The following is a 26,375-nucleotide window of genomic DNA, read 5'->3' as shown; positions in this document are numbered from 1 at the left end:
TGTAGCGGTGGTAGGAATGAATATGATTGGCAAGAATAATACTACTGACACTTCGAGGCCCTGTTTCACTAACATAAGGACTATATCGGGCCAAATGAGAAACCCAAAGTTGAAAGAGATTAAGATAAGATCTAGTTTGGAAGGATGCATCTACATTCACGATGTATTAGAACGTGGCAAGGTGGGTGCAAGATATTGTTCCTAAATAGGTTATTCAAATAATTCCTAACGTTTGAGGATGGATTGATTGATCTCAAAATATTGTCCCCCAAATCAGTTGAATAGAGCTTAGGATTAATTTTAGAGCTTTAATAGTGAAATAGCCCCTTAGTTACAGTACAACCCCCATTTCTAGTGCAACTATCAGTGATTGCTTGGGTGACATATAATACTAATGATAAAAGTGACGATAACTACAGTTGGGATCAGGTGAAGTAAGTGATAGCAAAGAATAGTATAGTGAGGGGTGCAATATGAAACTGGGTTTTGGCACAAAGTTTGCCTTGATATTGGAATCTTCCTTGTTTTCTTTTATCGTTTTCGTTTTTTTTTTTTGGTTTTTTGGGGAGGGGGGTTGTTATCATAATAGTGTATAATACAATGAAGGTGCATTTGTTTTGACTTCAGTCCCAAATATTTCACTTTTCATTTGTCAAAGCTCAGAGCTCTGTGACCATGTGTGAATGTGTTCATATTTTCAGTGTCACAAATGTCATCTGTCCATATCAAATGATAGACCAAAAATGAATTGCAATTGATTTCAAGCTACATGATGAAAGAGGAAGTAACTCTGTTTTGACAGTCATGCTGTCCATTGCAATGAGATTACACTATATTTTGAAGTTGAAACCTGTTCTATCAAAAGAGGATCGTTAATTTGATTGTAATCTTTTTAATGATAAACAATTCATCTTAAACTTCAATAAACTTTTAGCAATTAAAGATACCATTGGTGTTAGATGGTACACATGATAAAGTATCAGTTCTTTGAGGCATTCTCAGGATAATAAAACAGATCTATATAGGTAACAAATGTGGGGATGTATCGTTTGGTATCATGTTAATGTATCTACATGCATTGTATTTGTATGTATGCGTGTGTGTATGAAATTGTTTGTATATGTTTATGTGTATTCTGAGTGTCTTTATGTTTGTTTGATGCCTCTTTAGTGTATATATAATTTTGAGATAGCTAGGGAAAAACGAAAACATTCAGAGATCGCAGACCTCCGCTAGGCACATATGCTGAAAATGACCCATTTCTCAATGAAAAAGAATCCTTCAAAAAATGTAGAAAAAAATTATCATCATTATTGTGTCATTATCAACTTTTGATGAAAATTTCATCCAGATCCGTTAGTAACGTTTTGTATTACTTTGCAAACAATTAAACAGACGAACAAAACCAACGCCTGCAAACACATAACCTTCTAGGCGGAGGTAATTATGAATCCCCGGCATCAGGGCATGATCCAACCAAAGAAGAAGCAGCAAAATCTGGAACATGGTTACAAAGGCTTATCAATGCATGAGTTCAATGTTTACCACAATCTCCGTATATACCATAATGATTCAAGGCTACTTATAACAGTTTTCATTGTCTACCATTGCAGTGCTGCATTATTCACACTGGAGTCGGGATCGAGTGATTGTGGTGTGTGTGTGCGTGCGTGCGTGCGCGCGTGAATTCAGTGAAACTATTACCTTCAGAATAGACCGCACCATTCTGCTACCATTTCCTTTGCCTGACAAAGATGAATAAAACAAAGATAAAAAAAAACAAGAACGAAAACAAATCACGCTAGGAAGTCACTGAAATATGTAGGGCCTAAGCATTGTTGGACAGAAAGTACACACGTAAGTAGAAAGGAAAGGGATCAAGGGTTCACACAATATACAGTTTACACTTACTATGGTTACATGACATAGAATCACATGGAGGCAGCATATGCGGCATAACCGTTCGGAATGAGACAAAACGCACATTCCCTGAAGTCAACCAATTTACATTTTAACGCATTTTAGATTATGTCACGCATTTAAAACCTTCATAAATCAGTGATAGCTTTACGATGCAGACCGAAGTATGTGACATCAGCTACTCTGAGCAGAAACAACGGGTGCAATGTACTTCGGAACAGTAGTGTGCGACGTCATTTCAGATAATACTAGTATACAGATGTACTTTGCCTTAATAGTTTCTGGCATTATGGGCAGAGGTGACTTCAAAATAGGATATGCTATTCACTGAGAGACGCAGATCCAAAGTGAGTAGTACTTTTGGAGGCGCCGAGGCCTATCATTTTAACCAGAAACTCGAAATTAATAGGCAGAGTATATTTGTTTCATATTTTTTATTAAAGCGAGAAGTCGTGTGGTGGATGCTATATACCTGTTCATGTGCAGGGATCCTAAATTGACCGTATAAGCAGCGCACGATGTCAGAATTGCTTTGTGATATCACGATTGTTTTGTTAGAAGTTGTTACATTTCACACAGTCGACGGTACGAATTATCGAAGCAGGGCGCAATGTCGGAATTGCTTTGTGACATCATTTCACAAGTGACGTCATTCTGTATGTAGTATAACGCCACGAATGTCAAGCGTGTCAACATTCTGACGTGGCTGAATATATATATTCACGCGAAGCTGGTTCAACCAATAACGAGATGATACATTTTTTATCCAAAATATGATGTCAGATAATTATCTACGAATTTAGGATCGTGACTTGTGCTCTAGCGTTCAAATCGGCTTTGATAGCAACCAAATTATAACTCAGTATAAGTATCATTAAAGCTTGACAGCAAAAACGAAAGCTTAGGAAGTTTGAAGTTAACATTTTATTTTCACGAAATAGTGAGAGCGTTCACAATTACATGTAGGCCTAAAGCAACTTGGATCTGATCTGATCGCCTTCGGACTTTTCCATTGGCTTGTACATTAAACTAGTCACAACTTGATATCATTTATCAATAACAGAACAATTGTATTACTCATCGAAATCGTTTCAGCTTGATCATCACAACTGTATTAAAACTAAGTGAGAAAAGGCAATCTATTTATGATTTCGTTTTAAAATTCGTTTCAAACAGAAACTTGGTGAAGATCTGCGAGAAAGAGGATTGCTATGGAGACTGTACACATTAGACAGATAAAGCGTGGAACAACGGGAACCAATCTAAAAGTCGTCTGCTCACCTCTGTAATTAGGCTGAATGTATAGACCCTGCAAAAAGTACGTCTCTCCCTTCAGGAAGTTGTAGAATCTGGAAACGACGATGGAACCGACGATTTTCGGTGACTGATTGACCGATCGATACTCGAGCACGACCGTCCGAAATAGGTATCGGTCGTCATCTCCCGCTGCACAGAATTCTAGGAATAAACGGAGTATATACACATGCATACGATTCGTTTCTGGAGCTACAAGATTGATACAGGTTAGTTACCGCAATATATTTTAATAGGGCATTTTGTATGAATTGGTAATTTGCCGTAGTATACACATAGGGCCTGTAATGGGCTCCTGATTTTTTACTTCTCAGTTCTCAACCCCTTTTACCTAGCTCATGTAGATGTTAGGTGTCACCGATATTATCACAATGATGGATTACTGCCGTGTTGAAAGTGCACACTATACACCATGTTAGGAGGGTACAACTTACGTAATATTGTTGTATTGAAGTACACATATATTTAAGCTGCAGGAATCAATGCAGCTGGTAAATTGACACTAACTATAGGTAATGGACGATCAAATCTTTGGAAGCAGAAACATTAGCAATTGTAATACCAACGTCAAAATACAGTGTAACCTCGGTATAACAAGGACCTTAGGACCATGAATATTACTTTGTTATAGCTGATTCCCTGTTATATCACAGGGAAACACACACACACACACACACACACACACACATTTATGATATTTATGATTAGACCAACAAAATGATTTAATTGTTATGAAAGGTTTTTGGTGTGCCCAACCCTTCCTGACATAGGGGTTCCGTTGTATACTCACTTCGATCGTCAACTTCATTGACAAAATATCAAATCAAATACCAACAATTCCCACTTCGCTTATAAGCTATTGGATCTTTTATTTTTGTCGACTGAACATGATACGTCGCAATTTTGTAATTGCCTCACTTTTCTAATACAAACGTTACACCCAGTCGTACGTGTGCTCGCTTTGTGTTCTTTTACCTCATCACGAGTTATTTTGATAAACTTTGATGCGTTAATATTTTACACTTTTATTGGCGTCGGTGTGCATGGCCCCGTGTAATACAACTTAAAGCTGAATAGGGCTATTCGTCACAAGAGTGTAGATGATATAAATGACTTGGTATGTAAGTGAATACGTAAATAGTGTAGAGATTTATTTTGAAGCGAATAGCAAATTAATGAATAAACAAGTAAAGTGAATGCATGATGAATACATGCAACTATTTTGCGTTTTGCCCTGCCGGCCAATAGATTCTGTCAATAGCAAGTGTCACAATGTTACAACGTGTTTGATATTATTTACAATATATAGAGAAAGTTAGTACAATGTCTTTTACCAAAAATGATCTCTGATGAGAACATAAATAGGCCTACACATACATCGAAATCCGATTCAAAGACCGTTGCTGTATAGTAAACACCGCCTTGCTACACTGATCTCATGTCCGACTGATGAGGCAGTGTAGGACGAGCAAGGTAATCAGTCACGGGTTGTCAAATAGTCGCGAAAATGGGTTTCAACTTACCGTCCCTTGGACTTTGGCCGGATCGAAGGTCATGCCGAACACATCGTGTGCCACCAGGACAATCATTGGTGGTGCACTGCCCGTAGAAGTGATGGTCAGCAAATTTTTGATTCGCGCATCCGACGCCACCTTATTAGTTCACACATAGAACAAAAAAGTTGATGCGGGAGGAGCGGGTAGAATGATGTGTATGATCAAAGTGCAGCATATATCTTTCTCGAAAAAAAAACCAAAAACCCATCAGCCACAACAACAGATAAAAAGAAGGAACACAGAAACGAACAAAGTTTGTGGATTAAAGAAAAAAGCAATTTGATTCTTTTTCAGAAGTTCACGCCTACGATTTCTGCGCCATTACACAATATATACGAAATGTCGATCATTTTCTTTAATAATGATAATACATTACATTTGTAATGCGCTTAATACAATGTTTCTAAGCGCACAGGGAAAAGACGAAAGGAAAGATGAAAAATGAGGGAAAACAGACAGGTGAAAACACAAGTAAGGAAAACATGACATAAATCAATGTATACCAGTAATTAAACACATACAATAATTGGGTTATACTCAGCACTTTAACTTAGGGAAGGAATCAATATGGGAAAAGATGAGTTTTACGAAGTGCCTTAAATGATTCTACTGATGGGGCTTGTCGTATATGAATGGGTAGATTGTTCCAAAGCTTGGGTGCAATAACCGCGAATGAGCGTTCTCTGTAGCGTGTCTTAGTGCGAGGTCCGGGTAACAGTTGAAGATGGGTAGTAGCATGGGAGCGCAGACGTCTAGATGCAGAAGAGGTTGATGAGGATCGGAGAGAGATTAGGTTCTGTAGGTATGAAGGGGCTTGGTTATGGATGGCTTTGTAGACAAGGAGGAGAACTTTGAAGATAACGCGTTCCTTTATCGGCAACCAATGAAGTGACTGGATGATTGGGGTAATGTGTTCAGACTTCTTGGAACGTGTGACTAGTCTGGCGCCGGTGTTCTGGATGCGTTGAAGGGGTGCAATATGGGATTGGGGTAAACCGGCTAGGAGACTGTTACAATAATCAAGGGAGATGACACGAATGCATGGATAAGCTTTTCTGTGGCAGAAGCGTCGAGGTACTTGCGGATCCTGTTAATCCTAGCTATCCCACACGAAGCTGTCCTGCACTTGTTGCAGATGTGCTGGGCAAGGGAGAGGTGCTTATCAAAGGTTATAGCAAGATCTCGGACACACTCAGACTTCTTCACACAACCCGTAGATAGGTCCAGGGGAATAACATCGTCAAACCGCTGTCTGAATCTAGAAGATACATGCAACAATTCAGTCTTCGCTTCATTGAGTTTCAGGTTGTTGGCTGAGGACCAGATCTTGACATCGCATAAGCAATATGTGAGTCTTCTAATAGCTTCACTTCTGTCGCTGACATCAGTTCTCATAACGAGGTAAAGTTGGGTATCATCCGCGTACATGGCGTGCTGTATACCATGATGTGAACTGATTACATCACAAAGAGGGCCAGTGTAGAGGGTGAAGAGCAGAGGGCCAACAACTGACCCCTGTGGAACCCCCAACAGCGAGAGAAGGATTGTGACAATGACCCTCTCGCTGTAACTCTCTGAAGACGACCAGTGAGATAGGACTTTATCCACTCAAGCGCAGATCCCTTTATGCCGTAGCAGGATTCGAGCTGATTGAAGAGAGTCGTGTGTTCCAGGCAATCAAAAGCAGATGAAAAGTCTAACAGGACTAGACAGGCTTCCAGTCCATTGTCAGCTGCTGGTAGAAGGTCATTGACAACCTTTACCAAGGCTGTCTCAGTTAAGTGGTAGTGTCGATATCCTGACTGGTTTACTGGGAATAAGTCATATTGGACTCCAGATAAGACCTGTATTGAAACGAACCTCTCCAATACCTTGCCTAGGAAAGGAAGGTTGGCAATGGGTCTGTAGTTCTTTAAAAGGAATAAAGTCATTCCTGTCAAGAGAGGACTTCTTCAATAGGGTTGTGATAAGACAGGTCTTAAACGCTTCAGGAACTTCACCAGATGTAAGGGAGAGGTTAATTGTTGATGTAATGATAGGCAGAAGGTCGTCAATGCAAGCCTTTACGAGCCATGATGGTACCGGATCCAGGCTGCATGATTTAGGCTTGAAAGAGACAATGAGTTTCTTCACTTGACTTACGGAGACTGGTGCAAATGCTGAAAGGCATTTGTCCGTACCCGTTTGAGACACTCTATTTGCTCCAGAAGAAAACTGTGGATTTGCTTGAGATGTCGGAAGTCCCGTCACGATACTGGCAATCCTATTATTAAAGTAGCTTCCAAATTCATTGGCCAATGCTACATCAGACCGGTGTTCAGGGAGGACATTTTCCTGGCTGGAAGGAGAAATAAGTCTCTTGACAATGTGAAAAAGCTCTCTGGTGTCAGCTTCAGCGATCTCAGTAGTAAAATGCTTGGATTTGGCTTCATGGAGGGTATTGTAATAAGACAGACACTCTTTCTGGTATAGTTGTTTGTCGATCGAGAGACCAGAACTCAACATCCGTCGTTCTGCACGACGTCAGACTCTCTTGGCTTCTCTCAACTCTTCTGTGTACCAGGGAGCAGACGGTCGAACTGTGATAGTCTTTCTCATCATCGGGGCATGTTTGTTGATGAGCTTAATCAGAGTATCATTATACCCACCGACTGCTTCAGAAGAGTCCTTTGGCATTGCCGTAGCTACAGGAGAATTCCGAATGTCTTGAGTAAAAGATGCAAAGTCAATGTTCCGAGTTTCCTGTATTGCACAAGTTTTTGTGTGTGTGTGTTTGTGGGAGCGGCAAGATTGACGTCAGCAACAATAGCCGAATGATCAGACGGAAGTCCAGGCAGAATGCGGACAGATGAGATGATATCGTCTATTCTTCTTGACAAGATAAGGTCCAACGTGTGGCCGGCCTGATGGGTCTGTCCGTTCACATGTTGACAGAAACCCAGTGAGTCGATGGAGTTCATGAAGGTCATGGCCTGGGTGTCGTGCTCATCATCAATGTGGATGTTAAAATCGCCTAGGATGAGGGGCATGTTGTCCGATATTGCAGCAGACTCAAGAAGTGTAAGAAACTCCTGCAGGAACATCCTGTATGTAAACTTGTTGCTTGCTGAAGGCGGAGGTCTGTATACTGCATAGCATCTCAAAACTGAAGCTGGGGAGAAGCGGATCGTAACATCCATGAGCTCAAAAGTCGCATATTCAGCCTTACTGTTCAGAGTCACCTTGGCCGAAGCACGATACACAATGCAGATTCCACCTCCTTTTAAGCCAAAGCGAGGACAGTGCAGCAAATCATAATTAGGAAGTGTTGATGTCATATCACCAATGGCAAAGTCATCCCCCTGGTCTCCTGTTAACCAGGTTTCGGTCAGGACAAGGACATCAAGTTGTTTATCCAGTACTGAGTATCAAATCGCATATGCAAGTATTCTTATTTGACATGGAACGGGCATTCCAAAGCCCGATATGTGAACAACTCCTCGCGTTAGTATTTAGATGAAATCAGATGGGAGCTTGTTGACCGATCTGACAATCAATTTGATCACGGGAACAATCATCACTCCGAACTGCTTTAACACAGCGAATAGCAACCTTTCTATCTGTGTGTCCGCTCCGGTTACCCCCTTTCCCGCGTCGTGTACGCCTCCTCCGAGCAATACCAAGTGATGAGATGGTCTCCCATACCTGACAGGGAGTCTATTGTGACTAGCATGAAGAAAGGGGGGCTGCAGTTTGTAGAGGGCACCAGCATTAAACTGAATTCTCCTTCTTGCACATAGTCCAAACGACTGGCCTTCCCCATCAAGCTCGTCTCCAGTTACTGGGTCGGGATTGGGATCTACATCACCAGCTTGAAGAATCAACATTTTAGAAATTTACAACAGACTTCAAAAAATTATTATTCACAGAACTCAAGCTACACGATATTCGTGTTCAAAAGTGAAATGAATTTAGAATGTGCTTTATTTTCAAATGCAGTATAATGTTGCTGTTTTTAATTCTCGTTGTGTTTAGTTATCGGTGGAGATGATTCATACCGAATGATAGTGACGCGACACTGACAATATCTTCTTTGCTTTAATCATTTCGTTTTAGGTATATAAAGGAATGACGTTGCTCTCTGTCAAAACCTGCTGGCACACACGACACTCAGTTATGACAGTAAAGTTCATAGTGATGAGCCATGCAGTATTACTTCCATGAGCGAAATTTAACACATACATGCAATGATGCAATCGTTATAGCTATCCACGAGGGCTGGACCAAGAGAACTTTCGCCTCGTAGCATTATAAAGATTTTCCGTCATTTTGGTACCATAGCACAATTCAAATTTTGGTATAAGACTGTTAATGTACCATTTCCAGAAATGTTCTTGGCTAAAAAGAACGTTTTTGCTCGGGCCCTACTTCAGTTAAACCTTTGACACAGGTCGGTCTTTAGGTCGAGTGCGAGGATGAAAAGCGCAGGGAAAGACAAGAAAAAAAGTGAGGGTCTCATATGAGAGGGTATTAAAGATGGAGAAAATATGTACCTTTATCTGGTAAAGTGGGAGTTTACTCTTTAATTGTAAGCTAGAACGACAACTATCTGTTTCGTTCGTCGTACTCTCGATGTCCACACCGAATTAAAGGAGGAACATATTAATGATTGCACGTTCAGCATAGGTCCTGTCTGAAATACAGACACCGTCAGACACTTTAAAGTATAATATAGCAAGTATAAACAACGATGGCAGATCTCATAACTGGAAGGCAAAGAACACCCTGCAGATCGGTGTACATAAGTTTTTTAATGATCACAAGACCAGTGATATAAAAGCAGTAAAGGGATGGTATACTTTTGGTTGAGATGGGCTTCAGGTTTCCAACTTTTTTGAGAGATAATGAAAATCCTGCTATGAAATATGAAAGAGCATATAATTCTAAGAGGAATTCAAAATTTATTTGATGAAAATTGGTTTTGAAATGGCTGAGATATCCAGAAACAAAAAGGTCTTGAAAAAGGGCGAGACCCAAGCACCTTTTATTACGACCATTTTGTATTACTTTGTTTGTTTGTTGTTGGTTTTGTTTTTGTTTTTGTTTTTTGATATCTCAGCCATTTCAAAAACCGATTTTCATCAAATAACCTTGAAATACCCCTTAGAATTGTATGCTCTTTGATAATCTTTTTCATAGGTGATTTCAAATCATCTCGCACAAAGTTAAAGTCTGAATCCCCCATCTCAACCAAAACTATACCCCCCTTTTTATGATCGATAATCTTCAGACAGATTATTGTTTTTAGAATGTTACAGGAAAATTGACATCTGTGTACATACCAGTTGCCGTCGTTAAGAAAATAAAAACAAACACAAACACAGAAACAAAAACAGACAAACAAAAGACTGCTGTGCACTGTACTAAATCGTTCGATAGAGGGTCTCTTCAAGTTTTCAAAAGCTGACTTACCTTCCTTGCTTCGTTGATCACATCTTTGTCAACATCAGTACCTTGTACAGAAGGGAGAGTAATTTGGATTTGAGTTCTGTGCATTTCTGCATTTTTTTTCAAACAACAAGCATGAAAACATACGTCGTGACCAGCACTTGCATTTCAATGTACATACAATTGTACTACCAATTTGTATTGTGGATAAATTTCTCGTGGCACTTATCTCACCTTTTGCTCCTGTTACGATGATGACTGAGCGTGAGCATGAATATTGAAGAGAGTATATTACTTTTGACTGATAGGTTCGGTGTTACGACTTTATTGATAATCGATTTTTAGCTGTGGAATTTTATTGACGTAATATTGCTTGATATAGGTGCAGACCCGAGTCAATTAATTGAGAAGACTTCAGATCATAACTTACATGTTGAACTAGAAATGATGATAATGAAAATTAGAGGAAAAAACAATGTTAGATAAGAAAACACAAAGATAGATAAGCTCTGACATTCCTCTTTTACAGTAAGATATTTTCACGTTATATTTGACATGTTGTTTAATTTTCTCTTATTTATTGCTTCTTCTTTTTTTTACGTTTAAGGACCTAAGCTCTATTATCGCGTTTTTCATATAGATGTGACAACGATTACCCCTGTAGTCGTCCTTCAGATAGCGCTGGAAGAAAACTGTTGGTCCAACCACATAATCGTAAGTGATTGAGTACAGCATGCATCCTATTGGCACTTTCCCGGGGTCGACCTGCTCGGTTGACGTGGCCTCAACTATGAAAAAGTTATAATGTCCGCTGATGAAATCATCCCGCAGGCCTACAGAGAAAAGATGATAAACGTATGCAATTATAGGCGTGCATACAGACATACATACATACATACATACAAACTGATACATGCATGTGTACACGTATGTAAACATGCATACATACATACGTACGTACATAGTACATCATGATGAAGATGTGTATGTATTGTATTTACTAACCTGATGGAGGGATGGGGTTCCAGTGGTGCTTCAGGGCTCGGTCACACTGTCCAAAAGTCGCGTAAACGCATGAATCACGAAAGAAATTTGGTTGTGCGTGCTTGTTCGTCGAGAATTTTCGCTGATTTACGCGATGAACATCACCGATGAACTACAGAAATATCACGCAAAAATCACAAACAAACCACGCACTTTCAGCGCATAGGCACGCAAAGGCCCCAAATAGGGCGAATACGTGGTTGTGCGCGACGACTGAGGTCCACGGTAAACCACGCATAATCTGCGCATGCATTATCGCTAATAAACTGTACATGAATCGCGCATTATTTGCGCATGAACGCGATAGCGGCAACATTTTCGCGAACGATCACTGATATTTCACGCATGTTTCGCGCATTGTCCGCGTAAGAACGACGCAAACTACGCAAAAATTACGTAAACCAGTGCAATACTGCGTAAACTTTTACGCGGAGCCGAGTTGTGAGCTGCTCAAAACCTGGCCAAGGCCCGGTTACACTGCCCAAAAATCGCGTAAACGCATGAACCACGTAAAAATTTTTGAGCCTTACGCGATACATGCGCGATTTGCGCATTTCATGAGTTCGTCTGACGTGGAACCTTCGCAGTTGTCAGCCGATGTGCGCCGAATCGGCGCTTTACGCGATTCCAAGTTTTGAGCAGCTCAAAACTCGGCTTCGCGTAAAAGTTTACGAAGTGTTGCGCTGTTTTACGTATTTTTTTTTGCGTAGTTTGCGTAGTTCTTCTGCGAACAATGCGCGAAATATGCATGGAATATCAGTGATCGTATCACCAACAACTCACGTATGATTGGCGCTATATTAGAGGGATCGTATAGTTTTGGTTGATACCCTAATTTCAGGTTTCTATCATTTTTGATGAGATAATGAGAAACCCTCTTATGAAATATGAATGAGCATGTAATTCCGTGAGGAATTCAATTTTTTTGATAAAAATTGGTTTTGAAATATCCAAAACAGAGCTATTTTAATAAAGGACCCATATTACTTTATTACAATCGCTTTGTTTTACTTTGTTTTTGGATGTGTCTGTCATTTCAAACCCGATTTGCATCAAATAAACTTTGAATTTCTCTTAAAACGGTATGCTCTGTACTATTTCATAAGTGTTTTCTTGGTATCTTGCAAAAAGTTAAAAACCCAATTCTCACTTCCACCAATACTGTACCATCCCTTTAAAACTGCCATTTTACCTTCTCCCGTCAGGCCAGTTCCTGCTGCTAAGGGGTGCACATCAAACCCGTGTTTTGCGTGGTCTTTCCGCATAGTTCATGCGCAATTCATCAGTGATTTTCATCGCGTAAATCAGCGAAAATGGTCGAATTCTCGACGGACAAGCACGCAAAACCAAATTTCTTACGTGATTCATGCGTTTACGCGACTCTTGGGCAGTGTGACCAAGCCCCCATGGAATCGCGTAAAGCGCCGATCCGGCGCACATCGGCGGACAACTACGAAGGTTCCACGTCAGACGAACTCATGAAATGCGCAAATCGCGCATGTCTCGCGTAAGGCTCGAATTTCTTTCGTGATTCATGCGTTTACGCGACTTTTGGGCAGTTGTGACCTTACCCTCAGATTCCTTTAAATATACATTAAAAAGAAGGTATCTTTCTATCCACCAATTGCCTATTCTATCTCCTTCAATGCAATCCGTGGGATAAACAATGCAACAAGTGTAAGATTATCAAAACATATAAAAAGTTGTTTTCTAATCATGGAAGAAACATAATGATGATGTAAAACATTTTAAACGACGTGCAAATTTGTTTATTTTCATTTATTGTACAGACGTCCTGATGACTCTCTATACTTCCCAACCATTGTTCCTGTTGCTTGAAATTGAGTCGGTTATTGATTATGTTCAAAACGTGCACATCTGTAGTTTGTCTTATACTTCATATGGGGAAAGGAGGCGTTCATAGCCCCTCGACCTCACCATGAATGGTTCTTCTCCCCCCCCCCCCCCCTCCACACACACTCATATACACGCAGGCTCGCACACAAACGCAGACAAATAAAAAGATAAATAAATAAATAAATAAAAACCAGCCCGGCCAAGAACCATGCAGCCCTGCATGCATGTGGCGTGATTAAGGATTCGATTTGTCCTTTGTCATTACTATCAAGTCTGTGATAGAAAACTCACATCAACACCAGATCAACGACAGGTAGGCTTATTGTGTGATATACAGGCTCATACTATGGACTATAGTTCAGTTGCCCTACATTATATCAGGTGCGGCCTGCTGAGATTATTACTACTTGGTATATAAACCTTTTTCGGAATTCGTGAAATCCTCTTGCAGATGTTCTTCAGACACCATATCTTGCAACAGACGGAACATGGACGGAAAATCTGCCACCGTCCCCTTGCGAATCGCGTAGGGTTCCATGCTTTGAGCTTGGGTAACGTCTTGTTCTGAACTACCGTCCGTCATCTCATTTTAACAGTACATAATGCACATGGGCATGATGGGAGTAAAAGCATGTTCGTCAGCTTTACTTTTGGGATTTTTTTTTTTTTTTTGGGGGGGGGGGGGGGGGAGGGGCGTCAATGTTCGATCGCCGTGTCGGACTTTGTATTCTATTTGCGAGCACAATCTCATAAGACACTGCTGATATGGAAAGGGATAGACAGAGAGAGAGAGAGAGAGAGAGAGAGAGAGATAGATTATAAAACAAACAAAAAGATCTTGAACTTTGCCAGAGGCATGAAGTCGGAAAGATATTGCAAATATAATAATAGTGTACTCCTGGTCCTCAAGAGTTAACGATCAAGCCCTATTGATGAGCCCAAAATGAAAAACTTTGTGGAGGTTGTTCGGTAGTAACATCCTGAAAGCAGGGAAGGCGACCTTCCATCTCATGACTAATTATGTAACTGTGACCCTTTTCACAACGACTCAGCGTTATCATGGGGAGGATGGGTGGCGGAAACTCCTTTGCAAGAAACAAGAAGTAAAGCGACAGCTGGTATAATTTTTGTGCCGTTGGAGAGTGTTAACACACACATGCACGCACACACACACACACACACACACAAACACGCACGCACACACACGTACACATATTCACAACCTTCTCAACAAGACGAACAGTATGCAGAAGAATCACCGTCTTTCGTGTCGGGTTTTGGGAGGATAAGCTTTGTATTTAATGCAGTGTCAGGAATATAATAGGGTGACCTACATACATGCGGAAATATTACATAATACACGCACATTATCAAAGAAAGAAGAGCACGGATGAAACATAATATCATACATAACATGGAAGAAAAACATGTAAAATTCTTCATTTTTCACTTGTTGTACACAGACGTCCTAATGACTCTCTCTATACATTGATCGAAACTTATTTCTGTTGTAAACCGATCGATGTGAAAAGAATACACAGCAACAACAATCTCCTCTCCCCCCCCCTCCCCCTCCCCCATACACACGCATACACACACAGGATGGGGGAAGACCCCACTTGACACTTGCATCGTTAAAAAATCTGTTCTATTATTTATGATTTCTAAGAAAAGACTAGAGTCATTAAATGATAATATAACAGACATTTTTATCACGTCAGCAAATTTATTGCATCTGTGAAATTAAGATAAAAGCATACACACCTCCTCAACAAAACATTTAACGGAGTATTTCGGTTAACGATGAATGGATGCACGTCACGAGTTCGACATCAACTAATCATACAGCCCACGAGTCATACAGCCCACGAGTTACACAGCCCACAAGTCATACACAGCCCATGAGTTCGACACTAAGCAAACAAGGCCCACAACACCGACGCAGCCTCGTGTTGTAATGCCGATCTCGAGGGCTGTTTTATGGTGTCGAACTCATGGGCTGCATGACTCGTGGGCTGTATGACTCGTAGGGGTCGGTCTCGTGGGATGACCGATCCTAATCTCGTATTTCACTTTCATGGGTGGCATCTTCAGAAATCCTTCACGAATTGACAGTAGCTGCACGGAAGTCGTTATTCCGAAGTTCGTTTGGCCTAAAGTTCATTATTTTGAAAGTGACAGGTTCCGAATGCCTTATAGATGTCTGTTAATCCGAAAATGAAATAGAATTGTTTAATATCGAAGATTTTCGTGGCGTTATTTTGAAGGTTCGTTTGAAAAAAAAATACGAAGAGTTCGTTAATCCACAAATGAAATTAAGGTAGGTATATACAAACGAACCTTAGGAATTACGAACCTTATTTCGTGTGCGGATTAATGAACCTTCGGAATAACGAATCTTATTTCATTTTCGGGATGACGAACCTTCGGAATGACGAACCTTCGAAAAAACGAACTATACGAATAGCAGTCCATGCAAGACACTTGCTTGTAAAATATGTGGTATGGTCAAAGCACTTCGCTTGTAATTCGGTTCCAACTGGACTACTACTCAGGGCATTGAAGAATAAGACGTTACTCAGATTCCCAGTGCACATAATTTTGTCATTTCTATTGGCCAATCAAAATATATTGATCCCTTTGATTGGCAGTGGATTGCTACTTTTACGTTATGAGACCCTCATCGTCATCAGCCTACATAACAACTCGCGCAAGTAGCAAGATTTTTGAAGTTGTGAAACAGATGAATGTCCTGACCGGGTTTCCTTGCTGGAAAGAACACAGTGACCCACAGTGTGTTCAGTTTGTGTTTACAGTATTATAGTCGACTTTATGTGAAAATGCTCGAATTTAAAGCGTGAAGATGATCCCACACTGTGTTGTGGTTCTTTCACAGAGTATTCACATAGCAATGTTTTGTTTCACAGAGTGAATTGATGGTTCACAATGTGTTCGCAACGTTAGAACCAGGGAATTTACTAATGTGAAGAGATTTCACACTGTGTTTCACATTGTGTTTCACACTGTGGGACACTGTGTTCTTTACAGCAGGCTACATATTCGAAAACGCCATCAATCTTCACAGAAATTACAGACATACTATAGAAGTGTTAAAGATCTTTCATTGACAAGTGTTTTCAAAGCAGAAACAGACACACAAAAGTCTTTCTTAGCCGGGCGATCCCCTGTTAAATGCCCGTAAAAGCCATGCACACCACGCGGTTTTCTGACGCAGTTATGTTGATGGCGCCAAATCGTTTAAAAAGAGCCTGAGATTTCCCGTTACCCCCGCTGCACCATCAGTAAGAGCTCATCCACACCTTGTCTGTGAGAGATCTGCGGTATAGCGAAAAAACAGTAGAAGAAAGGATCAATCTTTCACCCTACAGACGGTAACACATGCAGGCGCATGCGCGGTATACCCATTTCTTTTTTTTTTAATTCAATTTCATTTTTCTTATTTCTCTTTTCTTGTATTGTCTTATCTCTATACAATTTTGTTGAATGAAGCAAATTGCCGTTCCTGCAATGATGCAGGATGATATCGACCAGATAAGCATGAAAATAATATCAATATTTCCCAAGTGAAAGACACACACACGCACACAAAACTCCGCAATTTGGCATGGAAATGGACTTGAATTCAGCTAAAATGATCAATCATTGGCGGCCGTAATAAACCCAATGGTTGTTGTTGTTCATTTTTCCATCTGTGAAGATGGCTGGATAGCCCATATTCAGCTACACTAAGCTGGTCTTCCATGGGGTCCAGTTGGATGTGGGGTAGGACCACTTCACCGGGTTAGACACCCTGCTCTTTGCGATGAATGAATGAAGCGGGATCTTTTACGTGCATGAGCTGTGACTCTCTCATACACGGGACCTCCATTTCATGTCCTATCCGAGGGACAGAGTGTTTTGCCTCTTGCTAGAGGGGACGGTATGTTTACACACAACATTGCTCAGTCCAGACTCGGGTTCGAACCCGGGCCGCGTGATCGTGAGGCAGACGCGCTACCGACTGAGCCAACTCACCGCCCTGTTTGGTAAGAGCGTTTGGTAAGAGCGTTTGGAAAAAGATAGAAGTGAAGGCAAACCACACTTCCTGTGCTAGAAACATAATTTGCAATGTGAATAATTTTATTCTAATTGCCATACTTCTTCTCTACTTATATATATATATATATATATATATATATATATATATATATATAGTTGAGACAATGTAGATAACATGTTATCTACATTGTCTCAACTATAATTTCACTTAAGATGACAGAGGCGTGCGGTAGGAATATCAGCATCATCACACACTATATATATATATATATATATATATATATATATATATATATATATATATATATATTTGTCTCTTTGAAAGTAAAGTAACAAGAAAGCAATCCACAAATGAATCCTCCCCCCCCCCATAGTATCTAAGCATTCTAATTTTGATATATGTTCGCTCACCTCAAGGATAGATCGGACGAGCCTTTTGCCGTTTCCATTTCCTGAAAAAAAAAATCATGATAAAAAGAAACAGAGATGTAAGTTTTCTTACAGAATTCTAAATAAAAAAAGGGGATGAATTAAATTTGCAGCAAGACAACAACCACAGGGGCCAAATAGTCATATGGAATGATTGTCGCAAAGAAAGTTATTTTGATACACATATTTATGCGTAATATGATAATCAATATAACAATAATAATCGAGTGCCACGAATTTTAAGTTCAATGTTTCCAATAGAGCAATTGTTCCACGATTATTCTTTCAGGCAGTCTGAGCTATATAAATCAGGCCTCCACATTAGCGGTGGCCCGCGACCACTCAAAATTTGTGTCGAGCCCTATATATATATAATTATATGATCCTGGGAGTGAAATCACGATGCCCCCACCCCCCCCCCCCCCATTTTTTCAAATGAGTTGTTTTACTTGTTGTATACACACACTTAACCCCTGGTCACAACTCGCCGTGCGTGCTTTTAGTCCGTACGTTCTTGGCGGAGGCCACGGCATTCACGTTTTTTTTTTCTAAAAACGTGGGGAAGAAGTGACTAGCGCAGGGAGGAAGTACGTCAACGCACGACACTCGCACGGTTGCGCAGCGTGTAAGTACGTGGCCCGCACGCCACGCCTGGCCATGAGGGGTTACGTGCATCGTACGTCGTGCACGTGGTAAGTGAGTTGTACGTGCTTACAACTTACAATCTGCGTGCGATTGCCACGTTCTCTTGCGGTGGCTGTAATTACAGGTGCTGCTCACGTACGCTATCCCTACTCTGTCGCATGTTGTAAGTGCGTGCAAGTGCGATGATTTTTTTCCCCCGTCAGATGCTAGGGGTAGGCCTAATTATAGGACCACCTTCCGAGGTTCTTCAGATGTATAATCATACGTCTTCTCCATACGTGTAAATGGTAATTTAACCTTCTGTGTGTCATATTCATTTCATGTATATAGGTTTTTATATTTTGTTGAAAGAAAATGAGATTTAAATAAATGAACTAAATGAAATATGTGAAATGTGTGCATATTTGATTCACTGACAGAGAAAGGGTTAATAGACTATAAAATTATCAGGTATAGGACATAGGTTATATCACGTAAACGAAAACGGCATTACATACCTGATGTAGGCTAATAGGCTGCTGTCAATATCAGGTATACAATGACATTGTATAACATTATTTTGGTTGAAACATCCTAACACATTGGCACTGGAGGTGAGATGCATAATTATGATTTGCTGTTATGAAGTCTGCCATCTTTCTACCCAGTTTCAGAGGTAGTGGCATTTCAGCCATGGAGGTATTTTTGAGCTAGATTTAACAGCATATTACTAGAACAATGAATGTAGGCCTATGGTTTTGCAGTTTTATCTGAGTCTGAAGGTGTCACGTTTGCAATTAAGGCCCTATATAAGGTAATACTGTCATAGAAATTTCTTCCTTGCCTAATTTCAAAATATTATTATACACATTCTCAATTTCAGAAAATGGTACTTCTTTATCACTGTTCTGCATACACAATGATGGTCAATGCCTTTTAACCACGCTTGTGCAGCTCTTAAATGTAACGATTTTTCAAAACTCCAAAAACCTGGTCACTTCATGTACTGACCACTCAGAGCTCAAGATTTCGATATGCTTTGCTTCTTCAAGCAGTTTCTGACTGTGTCTTACGTGCCGCAAAATATGATACAAGTATATATATATATATATATATATATATATATATATATATATAACCATGGTCATTGCTCATCGCCTATCAGGCAAAAGGGTCCTATAGCATGACATTTGGGTTTGTGACACAATTCGAAAGAGTTTTGAAAGCCCTTTCTCGTGATATAACAATCATTTTTCTGTGTATGCGATTTTTTTCGATCCCATAATCCTTACAGGGCATTTCTGCCCGGTAGGTGAAATAGAAGAGTATGAATATATAATTACCAACATCAGGACATCTTGGAGACGAAATGATGATACTCGTCCGTCGGCTCGGCTCGTGTACATTGCAGAAATCACTGCGCACAACTTGCGTTTTAAGTGCGGAGCAGGTGCTTATTCGGCAAGTTCGGTGCGGTCTGCGTGCTCTGTTGAACAGTCGAACTCAGGGAAGTGTCAAATAAGCACGTGCTGCGCACTTATTACGTGCTCAACACGTACATGCTACGTGCGCCGTCCGTCGAGCACGTGACGGTGGGAAAATTTTAAAAGACGCACGGAGTCAGTGCGTTGTACGCACGTTCGCTGCAGAGGGCACGTACGTTGCCCGCACTTAGAGTGAATCCGTAGCCCGAACGCAGCGAAAGTTCCTCGTGTCCTAAATGTGCTACGGCGTGTCTGCGAGCTCCAAAATCCGTACTGAGGCGGCACTTACTACGTACGGATTCCCAAATTTTGCCCACGTTTTTGCAAGTACGGCGAGTTGTGACCACGGCTTCAGAGGCTTCCTCAATGATGGAGTAGATACATGTACCTCCCATTACATAATACCCCCCCCCCCCCCTTTGGAGAATATGGAGGAGTCCAAACAGTTTGGGTGAGGGAAAACAGTGGCAGGAAGTCGTAGCAGCTTGTGTGTCATTCTATACATTAACGCTGATAACACAACCATCAACCTGTTTCTTCTCATCCTTTTATCATCCTAGGTAAGTCTCTTCTCATCTTTGATGTGATATATTTCTTATGGTGTTGCAAAAGGAAAGTAACCATTTACCATTGACATGCGTATTCTTGATAATACACGCACACTCATAAGATATGAATAAGATGTATTTTGAGAGAACATGAAATTTTCATGCAGTCATAAAGTACTATATATCTGGATGACCATGCTAGTATGCATTGAGTCTGAGAGTGTTGTTATATGTTAACTTTGATTTATTAGTGATAGATGAAAATGCACTGGTGTTGGTATATTGAACATGCTAAAGTATAGATGAATGCAGAATTTGGAGATAACTTGTATGTTTGTGTTGATGTCTAGTTTGTAGCAATAAGGTTTAGGATGTGAGTGTATCTTGCAATGCATGTACATACAATCTGTACATATGTATTCTACATAGTGTATACCATGGGACACAGGTTTGTAAATTGGTCCTTCGTTTCATGCCTAGATGCAGCTTTAAGAGTACCAGTATGTTTGTCACTGTGCCCGTGAAGAGGTGTAGGCTTTTGTTCTCTGAGAGAATGAATAGATGTAGGGACTGACTAGTTAAGAGTGTTACGGCCCATGTGTTGGAACCCTAATCTGTGAAGCTAGTCTGAATTGTTCAGACCTCTTACAGGTACATAAATGTTTTATTAATGTGAATATATTATGTTACTTGAATCTTGACCTGTATTGATAGGTATCATTGAGAATATCAGATGCTAGTATATCATTGATTTTGATTCATAGAGAGTAGAGTAGTGTAGGCTATTTCAGTAGATGCATACACATGTACAACTGTATATAAAGCGAACTAGAGTATGTCAATAGCTGTAAGGTCTGTGTTATAGACTATCAAGGGGACAGAAAGTGCTGTACAATATGTTAGTCTCCAACAAGATGCTGTCCTCCCAGCACAGAGTGGAGTAAGTTTGTATGTAGGAGGATAAGGGAAGCTTGATGTATACATGAGGGCAAGAGCCATGGTTCTCTTTGTTAGGAAAAGAGTTTATAGACTTCCTCCCTCAATTTGTGCTTGCTGGTTTTACACAAGCAAGTGAGTTGGTGTAAGAATATAATATCTGATCAAGTTGAGAAGTTATTTATTTCAAATGTTTCCTTATGGGAAAGCTTCAGATGAAATGATTAGGAGAATAATTGATTACTGGTTGTGGAATGAACATAATTGGTTGAGTTACTGTTTTAGCTTTGAATTTAGTTTGAAGACTCATACTTAAAGTTATAATATATGATTCGAAATCGTAATGTGAGTGAGTTGTTTAATCGGATAGATTATATGTTAAGAATGATTTCATTAATGTAAGGGAACGGTTAAATGTGTTATACAATACACTTTGATTAATAAGAATTTATATGTTATTTTTGAAGAAAGACTAGAACAGATATGGAATTAGAATGGGAACGGAATTAAGCACAGACAGGAAATTATGTGTAATAGTAAGATATCATTAAAATATGTGTTGAACATGATTATTGTTGATAGAAAGGAAAGAAGTAAAATCAACGAGTTTGTTTGAATAATATTTTAATGATAATCAGATTGTTAATTATTATTTAGAAATGTTAGTAAACTTACATATTGATGTAAGTACATTGTACTGATCATGACACAATTGAATAGTTATGTAGTCCAGTTTAGTTAATGCGTTAAACTGAGAACTGATGTGTGAATTAACTTTGTAGTAAGTTCAATAGTCATTACGCTTTTGTTATACAACATTATTGCTCTTAAGTATTTGATGATGTTTGAGTTTTGTCTGTTGAGACTCAATGAGAGTAATAAATGTGTGATTCCATACATACACGCTGATACCACAACCATCAACCTGTTTCTTCTCATCTTTTTATCATCCTAGCACCCCGTTACCACTACAGGGGTGTTACGTATATATCCGTTGGGTATATATCCATCGGGAATATACGGTTTGTTGAGGATCACTTTGAAAGTCAGTTTGCCTGAAGATCGCCACAGCGTGAAACCGCCGGTAGCGGGCAAGACGCCAAAGCACAGGTACGCCTACACACATATATATATATATATATATATATATCTGTGTGTGTGTGTGTGTGTGTGTGTGTGTGTGTGTGTGTACGTGTGTGTATGTGTGTGTGACATGAAAATTGTACCAAAGAGAAGTCGAACAACCGTCTAATAGTAAGGTAAAATTGAATGGCATCCGGTGTGTGTGTTCGTCCCACTATAGCAATACATTCCCTTTCTCTTAGCTGTTTGGTGTTATGCGTTTCTTCAAAAAGAATCGATTGTTTGAGTTCCTGAAATTGGTGCATCCCTTCAGAGACAAAGTAAACTTTCGCTGATCATTACCTTTTTTTTTTTGTTCCCGAAGGATTAATTGAAAAAAAATGAGTCAAAGGTTCCTTCGTCTCATTTTCCTTTCATGCAACTCAGGTTAGTGAAAACGATATATGTATCAAAGTCAGAGCAGGACGAAAGCGTAATCGGAATCAAGGACCATTGTCTTTTGAATGAGCTGTAATGAGCCCGTTGGGTGCCCATTCTTAATAGGTGCCCATTTTAAAACGATATAAAGTCAGAGCAGGACGAAAGCGTAATCGGAATCAAGGACCATTGTATTTTGAATGAGCTGTAATGAGCCCGTTGGGTGCCCATTCTTAATAGGGAGCTCTAAATTTTAGACGCGCGGACGTTCAGAGGGAAAAAAAAAACATGTTCTGAGCGTGCTTCTGCGCACGATACATCACGTAATTTATTTGACGGAATGTTTTGATATTTGGTACTACTTATATCAGAATTGTGATATTTGATATCAGTTGCAATAATACTATAATTTAGTGAGATATTACCTTTCTCCTCTTCTGTAACAAGCGAGGAAATCCGTCGCCATTTTATCTTCTTTTGTCGAGTATACAAGCAGATAAGGATTAAGATGTGCCATATATTCCTTGATAGTGAGCATACTGGTTACACTCGTTTGTTAGCATTCATGCTTGCATTTCAAAGCCGGAATGATACGGCTTAAGAGATAGACGTCATGTAACGACACGAAAATACTTAAAACCATGGATATTCTCATGATGAAGCCACGCTGGAAGTAAACATTCATTGCATTATAAAGAAAACAATAGCAGAATTCAGCAACACCAGCAGCAGCACCAACAGCAGCAACTAATAGGAATGCCATTCTTGTCATACATTACGAATTAATGCTGATTTTCATTTTGTTTTGATTATCAAGTGCACATATTACGTAATACCAATTATAATGTACTAAAGATTTATTGCGTTCCTTTCATCGGCTATAGATACACACAATCGGATCTCTGGGCCATTAAAGGATGGAGAACTCCACAAGCACCGTAGAAGTAGATGGCATTTCTGGCTCTATTAATCAAAACCAGATTATCGGCGCGTGTATCTTGTCGCTGTCTTTCCTGTTCAACCTGCCAGTTGGTCTCTTCACGCTGTACGTTCTTGGAACGGTGAGGGATTTCTTCGAGACCCCTCGCATCTTCTTCGTGGCTCTGACGCTCAGCGTGCTGCTGTTGATCGCCACCGTCCCGGTAATGGGTCTGCTCATCATCTACCCGCGTGTGAGACTCGGTCAAGCCCTGTGCATGGCAGACAACTTCTTCATGTCATTCTCTGTGTATCTCTTCGCCACGGTTGTCTGCACGATGAATGTGGATCGACTCTTGATGGTGAAACGACCCCTCCGCTACCACTTGCTCGTCACGCCGTTCCGCGCCAAGCTCGTTGTCTCTGCGGCATTTCTCTTGTCCGCAGTCTTGGCCGTGCTCCTCAACCGACACCGCTCCACGCCCCTGGCACTGTCGGGAATTTGCCGGCAAGACGAGCTTGTCAGCCTCCTGGATGCTTTCCCTGAAAACATCGATTTCGCCATTTTCACCCTGTTGATGTTCCCGATCGTTCTGACTGCGTCGGTCACCACGATCTCCTATGTTGGTCTCGTGAAGACGCTGTGCCGCCAAGTGCGGGCAATCAGGGATAACGTGGTGCACGTTGCGCAGGAACCCAAAGAGCGCAGAGGGGAAGATAGACCCTCGAGCCACAAGGGAGTGAAAACCGTCGTGGCGCTTACCAGCGTCTACGCAGTGGCTGTCATTAAATGGGGCATCGCTATGGTGCTGGTGTACTCCGTAAAGAATAACACGGCGACCCTTTATAGCTTGATTTGCGGAATGTACATCGTAACTGCAAATTGCATTGTGTTCCTAAGTACGAGCAAGATTCTTCGCGCTCATGCTTTCTCTCTCTTTAACTGCTCATTCCGTGGATGATTGTTAAAGTCGAACACAAAATTTACAAAAGTCTTACCTATTACCGATGTGGATTTAGGGTTAGGATCAGGGGAAGGATCTGGGATGATTGATTGTCCAGGGGGTAATTGTCCTAGAACCGGTTTGATGAGCATGTGCCACTGATCCACTCGTTCATCTTTGCTTACCAATTTAACTCTTTGTTACGAAAAAAAAAAACCATGAATTCACATCGATCTAAAACATCCCCTTAAAACAAAAACACACGCACATTTACCATGACGTGACATGAGCTCCTTTGCAAAATTTACGCACGAAAATACATATAGCATTGCTTATGTCATTCACAATCTCAGTGTTTTGAGATAATGCCAAACGTCCTCTTGTCGCAGATAAAAAGCATTAGTTTGGTCCAACAAGAGCTAATTTCAAAATCCTGACGGGATAATATTCATCAGTTATGATCGGAGAACTCAAAAGGCCCCCCTTCCACACCAATCTGGCAAAAAGTGTAATTTTACTATTTAGTTTATAATCGTATAGCAACAAAATGTAAACCTTATTGAGGACTTTCATCAAAATAAATACACTATACCAGGATGAAAGTCCCGTGTAGTATGTCATGGCAACTGACACTTGTACGCCATTGATCGCCAAGGCAACAGCAAAACGGAAAATTTGCGCGGTTTACTTCAGACTGCCGGTCTGACCTTACATCAAATTATTTTGTCGTATATAAATTTTGTCTTTACCACGTTATGAGAATCGTTCATTTCGAGTGGTTAACCTCCTCTCCAATGACTTAAATTTAAGTTGTAGTTGTTTTTTTCCCTCTTTTCAAAATACGCTGCATTTTTTGGTACATATAGTTGTTTTTCTAGGACAGCTCAATCAATAAGAACAGAAACCAACTGGACGGCATAGCGTTTGCGACAACCATCTCGCGGTGGATGAATTACCAGGGAAATGAAAGTGTAGTAATTAATGGAAGCAAAGTTGTAGCTGAATTGATGCAATTGTTTCGACAGAGTAAATTAAGCTTTTAATCTTATATATATGATTTCAGCGCGATAGGCATGAATGAGCAAGAAAAATGACTCTTTCCGAACATGTTTAAGGTGACTCATCCGATTGATAATGTTCTTGAAGAGCCTTCTTGCATTTTGTCTGGGAATCTGGAAATCAATCTCCCACGGCAGAGTGTGAAATAAAGCACAAATTTAGTAGACATGGGTGACTGCTGTCAATAGTAAATGTGTTAAAGAGATTCTTACACTCAATGGAATTTCGCTACACACGCTTGTTATTTGAGGTGTGCTTTCAATATATACACATTCCTCAAAAATCAACGCGGAAGCCATTTGTTGAACACACAAACTATACCATGTGTACTTTGTGAAGCAAAGCGATGACATTAAAAAAAGAAAAATCAAACTACTTTTGATCTCATCATTTTATCTTGATGAAAAGAGCAGATAGTACGGAGCCCCTAAGGGGACATGTCAAGAAATGTTTTTCCTAAGTCGTTCCCTCGACTTACTAAGTAGTTCCCACGACATACTAAGTCGTTCCCTCCACTTACTAAGTCGTTCCCTCGACTTACTACGTCGTTCCCTCGACTTACTACGTCGTTCCCACGACTTACTAAGTCCTTCCCTCGACTTACTATGTCGTTCCCTCGACTTAGTAAGTCGTTCCCACGACTTTACGTAAGTCGTTCCCTCGACTTACGTAAGTCGTTCCCACGACTTATAAGTCGTTCCCTCGACTTACGCATAATCTCATAGAGACACGCCCACAACTACTGTTGAACACACA

At 40.3% G+C, this 26,375-nt stretch overlaps 1 protein-coding gene across 1 annotated transcript in view; it reads right to left on the bottom strand.

The window, feature by feature from the left end:
• The window catches only part of LOC139739592 (uncharacterized), a 39,359-nt gene that overhangs the window by 671 nt on the left and 12,313 nt on the right, over positions 1–26,375 (bottom strand). The window contains exons 5-10 of the mRNA XM_071650195.1: positions 10,874–11,050; positions 10,242–10,282; positions 4,758–4,886; positions 3,991–4,036; positions 3,202–3,378; positions 1,705–1,745 (exon numbers count right to left, since the gene is read on the bottom strand). Coding sequence (XP_071506296.1) covers positions 1,705–1,745; positions 3,202–3,378; positions 3,991–4,036; positions 4,758–4,886; positions 10,242–10,282; positions 10,874–11,050 — 611 coding nt within the window. The remainder of the gene's footprint in view (positions 1–1,704; positions 1,746–3,201; positions 3,379–3,990; positions 4,037–4,757; positions 4,887–10,241; positions 10,283–10,873; positions 11,051–26,375) is intronic.

Source organism: Diadema antillarum, unplaced genomic scaffold, assembly GCF_040938485.1.
Source record: "Diadema antillarum isolate AM-2024a unplaced genomic scaffold, OU_Dant_1.0 seq00000807_RagTag, whole genome shotgun sequence".
In the NCBI taxonomy this organism is placed as follows: Eukaryota; Metazoa; Echinodermata; class Echinoidea; order Diadematoida; family Diadematidae; genus Diadema; species Diadema antillarum.
The sequence above is the reverse complement of the archived record's forward strand: the minus strand, read 5'-3'. Positions and strand labels throughout refer to the sequence as shown.